Below are 15,243 nucleotides of genomic sequence, written 5' to 3'. Positions count from 1 at the left end.
GGAATTGTGCCAGAATAACGGAAGCCGTTTAGCAAGAGGCACAGTGAACTTTGGGAAGTGGCTGAAAAAAATCTGTTATCTGTTCAGCCAAGGAAGACTGAAGCTCCCATTTCTTCTTCCCAGTGCACACTGGGTATGTGAGTGTGCTCACACCTCCTCTTCTCAGTGCACACCAGGTATGTGAGCTCACACCTCCTCTTCCCAGTGCACACTGGGTATGTGAGTGAGCTCACACCTCCTCTTCCCAGTGCACACCGGGTATGTGAGTGAGCTCACACCTCCTCTTCCCAGTGCACACTGGGTATGTGAGTGTGCTCACACCTCCTCTTCCCAGTGCACACTGGGTATGTGAGTGAGCTCACATCTCCTCTTCCCACTGCACACCGGGTATGTGTGCTCACACCTCCTCTTCCCAGTGCACACCGAGTATGTGAGTGAGCTCACACCTCCTCTTCCCAGTGCACACCGGGTATGTGAGCTCACACCTCCTCTTCCCACTGCACACTGGGTATGTGAGTGGGCTCACACCTCCTCTTCCCACTGCACACTGGGTATGTGAGCTCACACCTCCTCTTCCCAGTGCACGCCGGGTATGTGAGTGGGCTCACACCTCCTCTTCCCAGTGCATGCCGGGTATGTGAGTGAGTCTACACTCAGCATTTGGGTATCAGAAACTTAATATGAGCCAGCAAGAGGATGCTCGATTGTTACTTTATATCGGAACTCCCCATTTATAAGTCAGAGATTATTGTGCCTCTTCCCAGGCTTAATTTAACTTAATCCCACTCACAGGATTAAGTTGTAGTCTTATAGGCTTTTCTCACCTCCTTTGGCAGGTGTTATGAAAGGGTAAAGCTTGTGTGGTGGCATCATGCATCAGCCATGTGAGCCTTCAATTGTGTATCTAAACTGTCTAAGACGGCAGAATAACTCCAAAACAAAAAGACCCATAAAAACCACAAGAATGGAAGCCAAGTGAGTTCGAGACCAGCCTGGTCTACAAGAGCTAGTTTCAGGACAGGCTCCAAAGCCACAGAGAAACCCTGTCTCAAAAAACCAAAAAAAAAAAAAAAAAAAAAAAAAAAAAGAATGGAAGCCAAGTCAGATACTAAGTCACAGATACAAGTAAGCAAGCTCTACAATCTACAACTCCAGCGACCTTCTCTCTGAAGGTGGACACCAATGCCTCTGTCTGATTACCAGCATACCATAAGAGAAAAACATTCGGTTTCTAATACTTTAATACTATGGGTTCATCAGGGGAAGACCGGGGATGGCCGTGTGTGCCTTCCTTCTCAGGTGATTATAACCATCATCAACAATGAGGAAAGAGACGGCACCAGGAGTGTACAGCACAGAGTGTCTCCAGTAGATGGCACAGTGCCAGGACAGGAAGAAGAAAGCAGAGTTTAAAGGCACTGCCTTGATGTGGGAGCAGGGACCATGCCCTGGGCTAGCTGGCGTGGTTGGCTGCAACATGCTACCCCCATCTGATTAGCCCCACTGGGCACCAGCTGAGGGAGAAGTCCTTAGACTGTGTCCCCCTTAGCAACATCCCTCAACAGGGAACTCACTGTCTAGCTTCACTGGTCCCCTATTTGTTATTCAATCCACCGACATCCCCAAGTTCTACCCTATAGGACGTGAGCTAGGAGAACGAAACCAAACAAAGCAAAACCAACCAATTAATCAACCAAAAACCTGTCAATCAAACGCACTGTCCTCTGGATTAATTCAGATACGTGTGTTTCTCCTGGGCCTCTGAGGGCACCTTTTGCCTTCCACACTCAACCTAGTTTCTCAAGACGACAGCAGCAAGGCTGAAGAGGCCATCCTTTGCTGACTAGCTTGCAGATTTGAAGGTGTAATAGCGCGACTTCCAGGCTCTGATTGGTTTAATGAACCTAGCCTTCTGACGACTCTAAAGGAAAATGGATTCCTGAGTGCAAAGAACTGTCAGGGTTTCATTCCTGCTGAGGAGCAGGGCGCCTGTGGAGAAAGGGCTGAGTGTGGATGAGGGGCTCAGCGGGGAAGACAAACGCCCAGTGCCACCTTACGACACGTCTGTCATCTACTCTAGGGAATAATTCAATCCATTGCTTTGCCTTCAAAATAACTGTCCTGGACATCTTCAGCTCATTCTTGCTGCCCTTCTAGAAATTTCCCTGAGCAGTACCTCTTTATCCCATTACTGATGTAGATCTATGTGGCCACATTCAAATAAACTCATAGTATAAATAACCTCTTTTCTAAAATGGGGGCTGGCTCCCTAATGTACTATGGAGAACCATATGGCCTTTAGAATCAGCGAGATTCAATTGAGCTAGCTAATGTATCAATTACCTCACCGATCCATTGGTTTTTGTGGTAAGCGTGTTTAAAATCTGCCTCAGTGATTTTTGAAACGCCCAAGACATCATTAGCCCCTGCGATGAGCGCACGGCGCATGTGACAGAAGTCACAGAAGCAGTGTCTTCTTTGATCAGTACCTCACTGTCCCCCTGTCCTCTCTATCCCCTCCAGCCTCAGGAGTCACAGCTCTCAGCGGCATCTACACTTGAACTGTTTTCAGGTTCCACTTATCAGTGAGGCTAGATAGTATGCATCTTTCCAAATCTCACTTACTTATTTCACTTAGCATAATGTCTATCAATTCTAGCCAGGTTGTTGGAAATGCCAGACTTCTATCTTTATAAAAGAAGTCCATCGCTTAAATACACCCACTCATCAATTGAGGGACTCTTAGGTTGCATCCATATCTTAACTATTGTGAATCAAGATGACAAAGAAGATAAATTTCAATAGAAACAAATGAATAGATGTTTGTACTTGTCTGGTTTTGTGTGTGAACTTGACGCAAGCTAGAGTCATCAGTGAGGAAGGAGCCTCCGTGTAGAAAATGCCTCCAGGAGATCCAGTTGCAAGAAGACATTTTCTCAATTAGTGATCAGTGGGGGAGGGCCTAGCTCATGGAAGATGGTACTATGCTTTGGCTGGTGGTCCTGTGTTCTATAAGAACACAGGATGAACAAGCCAGGGGAAGCAAGCTGGTAGGTAGCACTCCTCCACGGCCTCTGCATCAGCTCCTGCCACTAGGTTCCTGCCCTGCTAGAGTTCCTGTTCTGACTTCCTCCAATGATGATCTCAAACTGTAAGCCAAATAAACCCTTTCCTCCCCAATTTGCTTTTGGGTCATGGTGTTTCTTTGTAGCAATAGAAACACTAAGACAATCTATATAGACATCTATATTAGAATAGACCAAGCTGGGCGGTGGTGGCGTACGCCTTTAATCCCAGCACTTGGGAGGCAGAGGCAGGCGGATCTCTGTGAGTTCGAGACCAGCCTGGTCTACAAGAGCTAGTTCTAGGACAGGCTCCAAAACCACAAAGAAACACTGTCTCGAAAAACCAAAAAAAAAAAAGAATAGACCAAAATTCACAGCTTCAAGAAGAAACATAGCTATGCTCTTCTAAGAATCTTAGAAAATAAGTTCTCAGTTTTGGCCAACTAGCAGTACCCAAAATAACTAGTGCTTTGCCTTCAAGGGGGAGCTTCACTGAAGCCAAAGGGGGGAGGGGTGGATGGTGGACCTGTGCGACAGCTCTGGAGGGGACATCAGCTGAGCAGAGAATGGACATTTTTTTTTTTTAAATAAAAGGGTACATTGTAGGATTCTCTTGATGACCATCCAGGCTCCCTGTAGTGACCAAGCTTCATGGGCCTTCAAAGTATCATGATTCACTGGGTCCTTTACTTCTGCTTCCTGGAATCCCAAGCTGACAGCCCCAGATACAGAGCCATCCCTGTGGTTCAAATAGGCACAGGAAGACTGAGTTTGGTTCTGCTAGGATAGCAAGACCCTTCACCTTGGAGAAAGACCTATTTGAAAGCCATTGGTTCTAAATCAATCTTTCTCAGACTAAGGAAAGGGTGTGTCCCTTTCTAGACACAGACCGATAAGCATCCACTTAGGGAGCCTCCTCCTTCCCTGGCCATTGCACCATGTACTTGAACTGCATGTGTTCGCTTGAGCCTCCTAAGAAACAAGGGGAACTTGCCTTACTGTGTATAGAGATGGACAGATGCAGGTGGGCTTTGAGGCAGAAGTGGTCCTGAAATACAGGGGTAAACAGGCATATGGAAAGTGATAGCAAATAAGTCACCCCTGGATCACAGCCTGCGGGGATTTCCACAGCCTCACCCTTCATTTCTGGTTGGCTGCAAAGTGTCAACAGCTCACCACCCACATTCCACCACCGGCTCTTCTAGGTGACAGTGCCAACAGCAAGGTGACTTTGCCGGGTCCTAAAGGCACTTCTCGGCTATCTCTGGGCTTCCCTGGGCTGCCCCTTCACACCAATACATTTGAGTTTCAGGAGGGCAAAGCCAGTATTGAGAGGAGTTTCTTGTTTGACGTAGGCGTGAAGGCTTGGAGAGTTGTCAATTCATACAACCAATATTGATTCTTTCGTCTTTGCATGTTCACCTGAGAAGCGAAGCTAACAGGATTTTATCTCCTGTGAAAGGGTTTTGTGATTCATCTTTTTGCTTCATGGGCAGCATCTTGCAGCCAACAGAAAAAGGCACGCAGTTGCCAAGCACCAAGGGAAGGAGGGTGTAGTAGTGGTCTCGGTCTTTCAGCTAAGAAGTATTATGTATGGCGAGCCTCTCCCAGCTGTAATTGGAAGAGGGTTGCTGCCCGCAGGACCACAGGAGAGCCTGGGCAGGGGCGAGTTTTACTTGTCCGCGAGTCCCTTGCCCAGGATGGCTTTGGACTCTATGCTCTTTTCTGAGCACTGTCCAGCATTGCTGTAGCCGGCACACTGATCAGAGCGCTGCTCATGTAGGAAGCAGAATTCCTGAACTTGGAAGAATGCTGGAATCTGGGCTAGAGCAGAGCTCTCCAGATCTCCGTGAGATGCTGGCAGGAGCCTGTTGCTGAGGCGGAAGGCTGTACCACAGCAGTCCGTGGCTGTCCTCCACAGCACTCATGGTGAGCTCTCTTACTCGGGAAAGCCTGAAGGAAGCCTCCGTGTGCCCCAGTTTCTCAGCAGAGCCCAGGGTGACTGTCTTGTTCCACATCTTGTTTTTGCTGTTTCTTCTCTGCTTCAGGCTGTCAAGGGCAAGCCTCTGTGTCGTGGTTACAGTACCTAGGGCAGAAGCCAGAGGAGCAGAACTGGGCCCACAGAAGCCTGGCAGAGAAGTTGGCAGAGCCAAGTGAACCCAGTCACAGAGCCCCGGCACTCCAGATGGGACCGGCTTTGACTTTGGTTTCTGTTTGTCTTACAGCCCAGCAGACAGGAACATGAGTGAGACAGGGGGTGGGGATACCCTTCATATTGTGTCCCCTGGGATTCAGTAACTAGAGCAGAGCCAAGGAGCGTTGCCGGCTCCTTCTCGGGGACTTGATGAAGTCCTTTTTGCTCTCTTCATTGTTGCTGGCCCGCCATGTTCCAGCGGAGAGCTCCGCTGGTGGGAAGACATGCCAAATGGGCGCGGGGAAAACACAGCTGTGGCGTAGTTACTTGTCATAAGAGGACCCTCTGTCAAGGAAGCCGACAGGGTGCACGAGTTAGAAGCCTCTAGTCTTTATGGGAGCCTTCCACAGTGCTCTAAGCTCTTGTACTTCATTTCCCCTTTGATCATCACTTAGCTGACTAAATTTTATCATCAGTGACTTCTGATTTATTTTAATCTCCTCCCTTTGAACTGAAATGGGCACGTTCATTGAAGAGCAGGCCTCTGATCCTCTACTTTACTGAATTCATCTTGATAACCGTAGAGATAACACAGTTCAGCCGTTACCGGATTCACATTTCTAAGACATAGCTCCTGGCTCCTGACATGAGCGGCAAGCCGGAAGTGGCTGCCTCCGAGCCCCCACCCGTGGCCTTCCCATTGTGGTTCCGTGTCTGGGTGCCCAATATGCACTCTAGGCAGATACATGCTATTCTGGAGATGATGCTGATGTCTGCCGTGCTGGGAGGAGGAACCATTTAGCTGCTTCCCCGCAGGCTCTCCTCTCACCTGCTGTTCCGTTTTCCAGCCCACTTACACCCCATTGCGGCCGACAGACACATAAGCATCTTCTGCTGCAACCAGGCACGTCGGCAATCCGGGAGGTGGGCTCCCAGAGGTCCCAGGCACGGTGCATTAGGCAGCGGGCTAGCAGGTTCCCATCCCAGAAAGCCCTTCATCTCATTAGTTTCTCCCTGTACAGCGAAAGGCACGGCCATGTAGGTTAGAGCAATCAGGGCAGAATTGCTTGTGGTTGCGCTGGGAGCTGCACCAGATTCCCGAGGCTTTAGACAATGCTGTTCTGTGAACTGCGGCGTTCTAAAGTAGGGCTAACTCGGATGGCAAGTGCGTTTATCCCACGCCTGTTTCCCTTGCTTTGTTCTGAATGGGAAATGCATGCAAGGTGTCAGCCTCAGATCCTCCACAGCCCAGGAAGCTCTTCTCTGGGCTTAACAGCAAAACATAGCATGTTCAGGGAGTAAGCAGAAAGTGTATTTTGCTCAGCCACGCATCCTGGCAGGGGCTTTGACAGCCAAATAGGATTTGAGAGTCGAAAAAAAAAAATCTTTTTATCTGTAAAGTTAACAAACTGGATCTGAGACTTAGTTGTCAAAATGAGCAGAATAGGAGAGCCTGTGTGGACGGATAAGCAATAAATTGCTTTGCACGGCTACTGTTGGCCCTACCATTCATTCAGTTTTCAGCAGATCATCCATTTTCCTAGTTGGAAGAAAGCGACACAACCAAATGGGTAGATGACAACTGGACTTCGTGTTCATGAACTCAGTAACTGATTCCTTTGAACGCCTGGGTTCAGCCCAGCTCATGTAGAATCTGCTATCCGCTACCCACAGTGTTAGTTCTGAAATTGGTCCCTGACACCTAGTTTGCAAAGGGCAGAGGAAGGACACTTAAACATGTCATTTCAACAGAGAAAGAAAGATGAAGGTGGCTTCACAGGGGTATCAGTCAGTCCAAATTCTATCTGACGGCAAGGTGGAACCTTGCAGGTAAGTGTAGACTCTGGCTGAGTTTGGTTTATCCACAGGGGTTCTGCTTTCTCTTTCTGGAGGAGAAACTATACCCCTAAGTGACTATATTCCCAGTTTATGGAATTGGACACAGATTCCTTTGGTATTGGGCTTCAAGAAGCTACAGGGTCTGAGATCTGGGCCTGGGAAATGAGCTTCTGGAGAAAACTCATGCAGCAGAGGGAACTATTAGGAGTCTGGAAACACCACTGTGTTTGGATTCTGCATGCATTTGCTCCTATGTGTCTGTGTCTGGATGCTACATGCACTGTGTTCCTATGTGCCTGTGTCTGGATGCTGCATGCATTTGCTCCTATGTGCTTGTGTCTGGATGCTGCATGCGGATCACTCCTATGTGCCTGTGTCTGGATGCTGCATGCACTGTGCTCCTATGTGCCTGTGTCTGGATGCTGCATGCAGAGCGCTCCTATGTGTCTGTGTCTGGATGCTGCATGCACTGTGTTCCTATGTGCCTGTGTCTGGATGCTGCCTGCAGAGTGCTCCTATGTGTCTGTGTCTGATACTGCATGCAGAGCGCTCCTATGTGCCTGTGTCTGGATGCTGCATGCACTGTGCTCCTATGTGCCTGTGTCTGGATGCTGCATGCACTGTGTTCCTATGTGCCTGTGTCTGGATGCTGCATGCAGAGCGCTCCTATGTGTCTGTGTCTGGATGCTGCATGCACTGTGCTCCTATGTGCCTGTGTCTGGATGCTGCATGCACTGTGCTCCTATGTGCCTGTGTCTGGATGCTGCCTGCAGAGTGCTCCTATGTGTCTGTGTCTGATACTGCATGCAGAGCGCTCCTATGTGCCTGTGTCTGGATGCTGCATGCACTGTGCTCCTATGTGCCTGTGTCTGGATGCTGCATGCACTGTGCTCCTATGTGCCTGTGTCTGGATGCTGCATGCATTTGCTCCTATGTGCCTGTGTCTGGATGCTGCATGCAGAGCGCTCCTATGTGTCTGTGTCTGGATGCTGCATGCACTGTGTTCCTATGTGCCTGTGTCTGGATGCTGCATGCACTGTGCTCCTATGTGCCTGTGTCTGGATGCTGCCTGCAGAGCGCTCCTATGTGTCTGTGTCTGATACTGCATGCAGAGCGCTCCTATGTGCCTGTGTCTGGATGCTGCATGCACTGTGCTCCTATGTGCCTGTGTCTGGATGCTGCATGCACTGTGCTCCTATGTGCCTGTGTCTGGATGCTGCATGCATTTGCTCCTATGTGCCTGCGTCTGGATGCTGCATGCATTGGGCTTCTATGTGCCTGTCTTCTTGTCTGTCAGAATTTCCACCCTTGAGGACACAAACAAACAATGACAGGGTTTAACATTCAAAAGAAGACCTTTCTGATGTTCAGCCTAGTGTTTAAAATTCAATTTTATCACTTCTCCCCTTACATCTCGGAACAATAAGCATGATAAAGACAATAACAAAATGGCTGGCCCTCCTTAACTGCAGGTTCTGTATCTTCAGACAGAACCAGCTATGATAAGAAACATCTGGGGAAAAATTTTGATTCAGGAGGACGAGGCAGAAGGATAATGAGGTCAAGGCCAACCTGTGCGACTTAACGAGACTGTCCTAAAAACAACAAAACAAAACAAAACAAATCATTCCTGAATCTATCCAGACAAACTACTTATATACCATTTACTTTCTGCTAGATATAATAAGTAATCTAGAAATGATTTAAATAGCTGTGAGGATCCATGTAGACTATAATGCAGACATGCCATTTTATAGAAGGCACTTGAGCATCTAAAGATCTTCTTTTCCATGTAGAGGAGGAAGAGGGATACCAATCCCTCTCTTACATTGTGAGATTTAGGAAGTCTTATGTTAGAAAATGTTTGAATCTTCCTTCTTCCAACTTTATTGGTTTTTGGTTTTTGCTCAAAATGTGGTTTTCTCTCTTTTCTCTCTTTTTCCTTCTCTTTCTCCTCTCTTTCTCCTCCTCCTCCTCTTCCAAGTGTTATGTGTCTGTGTGTGAAGAGGCCACAAGAAGGACTCAGACTCATTGGAGCTGGAGCTGGACTTACAAGTGATTGTAAACCATCCAAACCGGATGCTGGGAACTGAACTTGGGTACCCTGGAGGAGCAGCAGGTGCTCTTCACCACTGAGCCATCTCTCCAGCCCAAAAGGTGTAGCCTAGGCTGGTCTCAAACTCCTGATCTTCCTGCCTCTGCCTCTTCCACATTTGCTATTGGTGTGCACCACCGCAACAGACAGGAGCAGAGTTGACCATATCCATTTCCTGCTATGCTAAGGAAAAAAGGCTACACATTGAAACCAGGAAGAAAATGCCACGGATGCCTCTCAAATGCTTGCCCTGATGCTGTATAACTGGATGGAAAACAGTGGCCCCCACTCTGATATACCCAATAAACAGATGCACTAGCAAATGCTCCTTAACAGAATCCCCAAATGCAGTGCTAACGTGCGTGACCCCTGTTGCATGCGGGTTTACTAAAAACACCAGCTTTTAGCTCTGACTCATAAATCACACGTCGCTTTATTCAGAAACTGCCTGTTCAATTTTAATACCCGCCACACAGTCAGCCCGCCTCCCTCCCTTCATCACAACGTGAGAACATTTCTGCCTTGTAGCACGGGGCTGCTGACCCTGTAAGGCCTTGAAAAATTTGTTTGTTCCATTCACCAAAATGCTGTAAAAATAGTAAGGGGAGTGAATGGTGACTGATGAATTTCAAAACACAAATAATGCTTGTAATTGCAATTTAAAGAGGAATGTTCTTCACTTTGATTAATCTGACCCTCTGGGCTACCCTTAATAGAGAGGCATGGTAGAATGCTAATCAGGAAATGAATCCCGAGAGGGGGAAGTAAGTCCCCAGGTGTCCAGCTCTGCCTGGCCTTCTCCACCCCTCCATCTCTTTGCGCTGCAATCTGCAACAGACTCCAATCAAAGCTGCAGTATTAGGGCTTCATCCTCAAACTCGACTGCTTGGAGCTGTTTTCACTTGAGGGTCCTCCTGCGCGGTACTGGGACCATCATCCCTGGCAATTTTAAAGCATGGTGTGCCCATCAGTGGCTTGGTGAGTTGGCTAAGCTCACACGTTGGTAATAGAAGCAAAGATGCTCCTTCATTGAGCATTCCAGCTGTGCCCTCACAACTAGGAGAGCTCCAGGGCAACCTTCTTCACTGAGGTGCCTCTCTTCCTGCCTTCTGGCCACCCTGGGGTTTCCTAGTGCCCCCATACATCTTCTCCCCTCTTCCTTGTTCCTGCCAACCTCACACCTGAACATGCAGAGAGAGCCACCCCGGCTTCTGATAAGCCCTTTAGAGGCTAGCGGGCCCCACCTCCCTTTATATTGCAGCAGCAGCAGCAGCAGCAGCAGCAGCAGCAGCAGGTCTTTGAATCTGAGTGGCAGGGATATTGTCCACATCCCTGAGCCAGGAGGCAGGTCTTCTGGCTGCTCATACAGAGTCCCGTGTGTTAGGACAGTTTCTGTCCCTGCTTCCGGGGAGTGGGGGAGGGTTAGGCACAGTAGTAGTGGAGAGGGCAGGCAGAGGTGTGGATTCTGGGCAGGCCTGTTGCCTGGAGGCCAGCTGCAGCTCCCCCACAAAATCTGTCTTCAGAGGTTCTGGTGGCCAGAGCTGATGGACTCAACACCCCTACACTCTTAAGCTACAAGAATCACAGTGTTAAATGAGAACTTTCGGGGCCTCAGCTGGGAAGAAGGGCTCATGGAGAAGAGAAAGGCAAGAACTCTGCCTTGCATCTCAGAGGAGACTGACAGCTTGGACTGCGTCAACAGGCAGGGCCAGGGGATGTGGGCTCTGGGGAACATTCCAGAAGACTCCTTCCAAGTTAATCCTGGTCCCAGAAATGCTTTTCCAGAAGCCTGAATAGCAACACTGATATTTTTCGTTCCTTCTTTTCCAGGGAATTCCTGCTTTAAAGTCCCCACTTGCGCTCTGGGAGAGCTGGGAAGTATGTGTCCATACCCAGAGAAGAGAGCCTCTGGGGCTGTGGTCACGGGGAGAGGCCACCGCTGGGATCCTGCTCTTCCTCCACTTCTGTCGAGTGCGGTTGGTGATGCGTCCACGGTTTCAACATTTCTACGCGTTTTAGGTAAGTCTTTGAAAAGGATTTACTTGTTTTTCTTGTTTTATGTGTATGGGTGTTTTGCCTGCATGTATGCCTACACATCATGTGCTGTGTAGAATCCAAGGAGGACAGAGGAGGGCATGGGGTCCCCCGGAACTGGAGTTACAGATGCATGCGAACTACATTGTGAGTGCTGGGAACCAAACCCCTGTGCTAAGAGCAGCAAGTTCTCTTAACTACTGAGTTCTCTCTCCAGCCTTCTAACAGCGTATTAATAAATAAGTCATCAAACACGCCTTTTGGATCATTTGCTCAAAATTCAGCACGGTCTGCTCAGTCACCAACCTTCGCACCTTCTGTGGATCCTCTCTTGATGTCAAGACTAGAAATTACTCATCAAGGGCCTTAGTTGTGGCACCATGGTGTCTACTGGAAATTCTACCTCAGCAACATTCCTGCCTCCCCAAGCCCCACCCCCTCAGAGAAACGGGGCCCACAAGCCTGGTTCTGCGGAGAACGGGGGTGCGGTAGAAGACCCCCGCCCAAAAGCTTACCATAGCAGGAACCCTCCTTGGGGCACATGATCACCCCGGAGAGGCCCTACGGGCATTTAAACTATCCCCTTTAGAACGGCCATGTCATTCGCGCCCCGCCCCCCAACCTCCCCGGGAGGCTGGAAAGGGCATCCAAGAAGGCTTGGCTCATAAAACCTGGTCGTTTTAATTCTGCTTGGTCTGGCTTACTGCGTCGGAGAACCTACTATGGGGGATCCAAAACACTTTGGGAGCCATCAGTGTTCCCAAAGCACCAGCAGAACCATCCCTATCTCAGCGATGGAGGTGAAAGTCACCGCACTTGCACCGGAGCTTTGACGCCTGCGCAGAATTGCTCCCTGGCTCTTAAATCCTGATCACCTCTGCGCATGCTTGTGCTTTCCTCTTTCTCCACCAGCATCTGTCTTACACCTTGCTCACTCTCTGTTTCTCTTCTCTTGGTGTTTCCTAACTGACCCCACTGTAGACAACAAAGTAATTCAGATCGTGATTTATTTCATATACTCTTAGTTATAAGGGGTGAGTATTTTTATTCCTCTTTCTCAGAAGCAAAACAACGTCACAAATGTTAATGTCTACGGCTTTGTAGTCTTGGCCGCAGTTTCTAATACTGGCTTTACTCTTGCATGGGGACATTTCACCACCAGATCCAGCACAAGAGAGAAAAGCTAAGGGGTTTCTTCAACCCGTCTCCGACAGGCACGGAGTTGACGCCATAGCGTGAGTGTGGGTACAGGGCTTTGCAGACTGATGGCAACATCACCAGGAGCGGGACCGCGCATCAGGTGTTTGGAAAATGCCCGCTTCCTATTGCTTCCCCACTCACCCAAGTCCCAGCTGATAACCTGGCTTCCTTTTGTGACAGCACTGGACAAAACTAGACAGAAATGACCTTCCCTCCCTTCTGTACCCGTGTTCTACCAAAATTCTAACGAGCGAAAAGGAAGCGTTTTGTACACTGTACCTTTGTATTCAAGAGGTATATTGACCACGCCCAGAACCTGCTCCCCATCCTTCACTTCTGCCCTAACGTGGATCGGCTGGAGGTCCGTCACCGTAATGATATCCCCTTTGGAGAATGACAGGTGCGATAGTGACCCTGAAAGACAATAATTGCCACGGGAAAAGAAAAAAAAAACTCTTAAAGGCTGACCGTTACATCCAGAGATTTGTATTTCTCCAGGTAAATGAAAACTTTACGCAAAATGTGTAAACATTTAAGTAAAATTTGTTAAATATGGCATAGAAGACAAACAGAGACCTCTTAATGAATGCAGAAAAAAAAGACAAAGACCACTGATTAGATCATTCAGCATCGTTTAATGGAGGCAGACTCTTCAGTCTGTCCGAATATGTAATTCACTTTAAAGTTAAAAATATTTGAAATAATTATTTTTTTCAGAAGCAGCCATCATGATTTGCCTTGCTCAGTGGGCAGCGTGGCCACCCTGTCATTTCCAGCAGCAAGCCCTATTTCCTCTGTTCTAACAATGCAGAGAGAGAGAGCTAGCTGGCTCTCTAAGGCACAGGCGGAAGGCTTGCTAACCATGGGAAAACGCGGAGAGCAGTGACATGAATTTTTTGGTTATCATCAAGCCAACAAAAGACAATTTTTCAACCTTACGTTTAACTGTGCCTTAGATTTCATGTGTCAAATTGCAGTAATTTCTCAGCAGCGTGAAAAATCGTCACTGCTCAAAGATAACAGTTTTCCCTTCCTAGGCAATACTGGTGAATCGCTCCCTCCTTTCCCAGCGTCCTGTCAAGTTAAATAAATAAATAAATAAATAAAGCAACCCTTCAAATGGCGGAAATATGACAGCCCATAGCAAGGAGCGGTGCCCGGCTGTATATTTCATTCTGCCCGGGGATAAGGAAAATACTTTAGCAAGTAAATATATAAATATATGTCTTCCATAAATGAAACAGCTTTTCGCTCTTTTCCAATACTCCTAGGTGATTCTGGTAGAATAAAGCTTGATTCTCCAGACCCTAGCATCCCCCGACATAATCTAGATAGTACACCCCTCCCATTCCTGAAGTCTCGCAACCAGGACTGATAAGGAAGCCTTCGTCTTTGGAATTTGCCAGTCTATGCTTCTTCTGACCCCAGAATTCTCCATCTTTTTCTGTTTTTCCTACCTGAAAAATAGTTTCCATCGGTCACCTTCACTCGTCTGGGCAGGGAGTTCTGATTTAAGGAATTGATGTAAGAAGCCCAAGTTTGTTCCATGATGACAGAGTTTCTTTCCTACAGGACATAGCCACTACTGCTCCAGGCAGTGAACAGACAACTATCAGCCACCCGATCACGATCTGAACTGTGAGCCATGCGTGTGTCATAAGGGGAAGAAGGAAGTAAGCAACCTGCTGGAAAGAAAGTTTATTAGTTCAATGTCCAAGGGCTGGAAGGGGCAGGCACTTGACTGTTTTGGATGGAAAGGCTTGCAAGGCTTGTGGGAAGTATCTTCTAGATTAAGGTATCCCACGCAGCACCAGGCACGACATCACCTCAGGATTCCATCCCAATGCAGACTTTGATTCCATAGGTGGGTCTAGTCATCTGCATGTCTGGCAAGCTTCCAAGATGACATGCTGCTACTTCAGCTACCTTCTGAGGAACAGGCTGCTCAGAGATACCAGGGTTGCTTGGATTGTATGCATTTGTGATTAATTCTGAATCACTAATAATTGCATAGGTATCACCGTAAGGAAAGAAAGAAAGTTCTTCCCCCTTGATGTCATTTAACCAAGAACGGGTCCAGATTTGGATTTTCTCCTTCCTGCTCTCTGTGTCTTCGATCCTCTGTCTGTTGTGAGGCTGAATCTGTGTCTATCTGAAGAAGGCTTCTTGTGAATCTGTGGCTGTGTCTATGTCTTCCATCAGTGTGTGTCTGTCCTAACAAAGGACTTGGCTCTGTATTTACTGAACAGCACAGAAAGCATCTCATGGGGGAAGGAACGGGGTACTTTACAGAAATCTTTAATAGAGTTTTACAAGGGATGAAGTCACTGTCTCCAACTGATTACAACCGACTAGATAACAGACATTATTATTTATTAACCAATATCCATAAATGGCTACTTTCAACTTTTATGGTGGATTTTAAGAAGCTGTTTTCAACTTCTGTATTTGCTGCTTTCAGTAAATGATACACATTTGCTGTCTGGGTCAGGGGCATGGAAGAGCACACAATTTAAGATTTACGGGTATGCATTGGCTTAGGTTGTAGAAGTTGATTGCATGGGAAATACAAGGCAAGGAAGGTTGATTATTACACTGTTCTTTTAAAAGCAGGGTAAACAAATAGTTTGAGTGCATGGTTAGATAGCTGTCTTTTTTTTTGAATGAATACTTTTGTATTGATTTTATTGAGCTACACATTTTTCTCTGCTCCTCTCCCTGCCTCTCCCCTCCCCTTTAACCCTCTCCCATGGTCCCCATGCTCCCAATTTACTCAGGAGATCTTGTCTTAGATAGCTGTCTTAAGTGACGGCAAGGTGTATTGTTAACTCTGGCTGTGAGGTCCAGCAAAAGTTCCAGTCTCTTAGAATGTGAGA

The 15,243-nt window shown here is 47.7% G+C and overlaps 1 protein-coding gene across 1 annotated transcript in view; it reads right to left on the bottom strand.

Moving 5' to 3' along the window:
• LOC130866751 (protein THEMIS3-like) overlaps positions 1–13,915 on the bottom strand; it is a 39,581-nt gene extending 25,666 nt beyond the window's left edge. Inside the window, exons 1-2 of the mRNA XM_057758329.1 lie at positions 13,825–13,915; positions 12,647–12,781 (exon numbers count right to left, since the gene is read on the bottom strand). Of these exons, the coding sequence (XP_057614312.1) occupies positions 12,647–12,781; positions 13,825–13,915 (226 nt within the window). The remainder of the gene's footprint in view (positions 1–12,646; positions 12,782–13,824) is intronic.
• Positions 13,916–15,243: the final 1,328 nt, after the last annotated feature.

Source organism: Chionomys nivalis, chromosome 26 (assembly GCF_950005125.1).
Source record: "Chionomys nivalis chromosome 26, mChiNiv1.1, whole genome shotgun sequence".
NCBI lineage: Eukaryota > Metazoa > Chordata > Mammalia > Rodentia > Cricetidae > Chionomys > Chionomys nivalis.
Note: the sequence above shows the minus strand (reverse complement) of the source record. Positions and strands in the feature narration are given on the sequence as shown.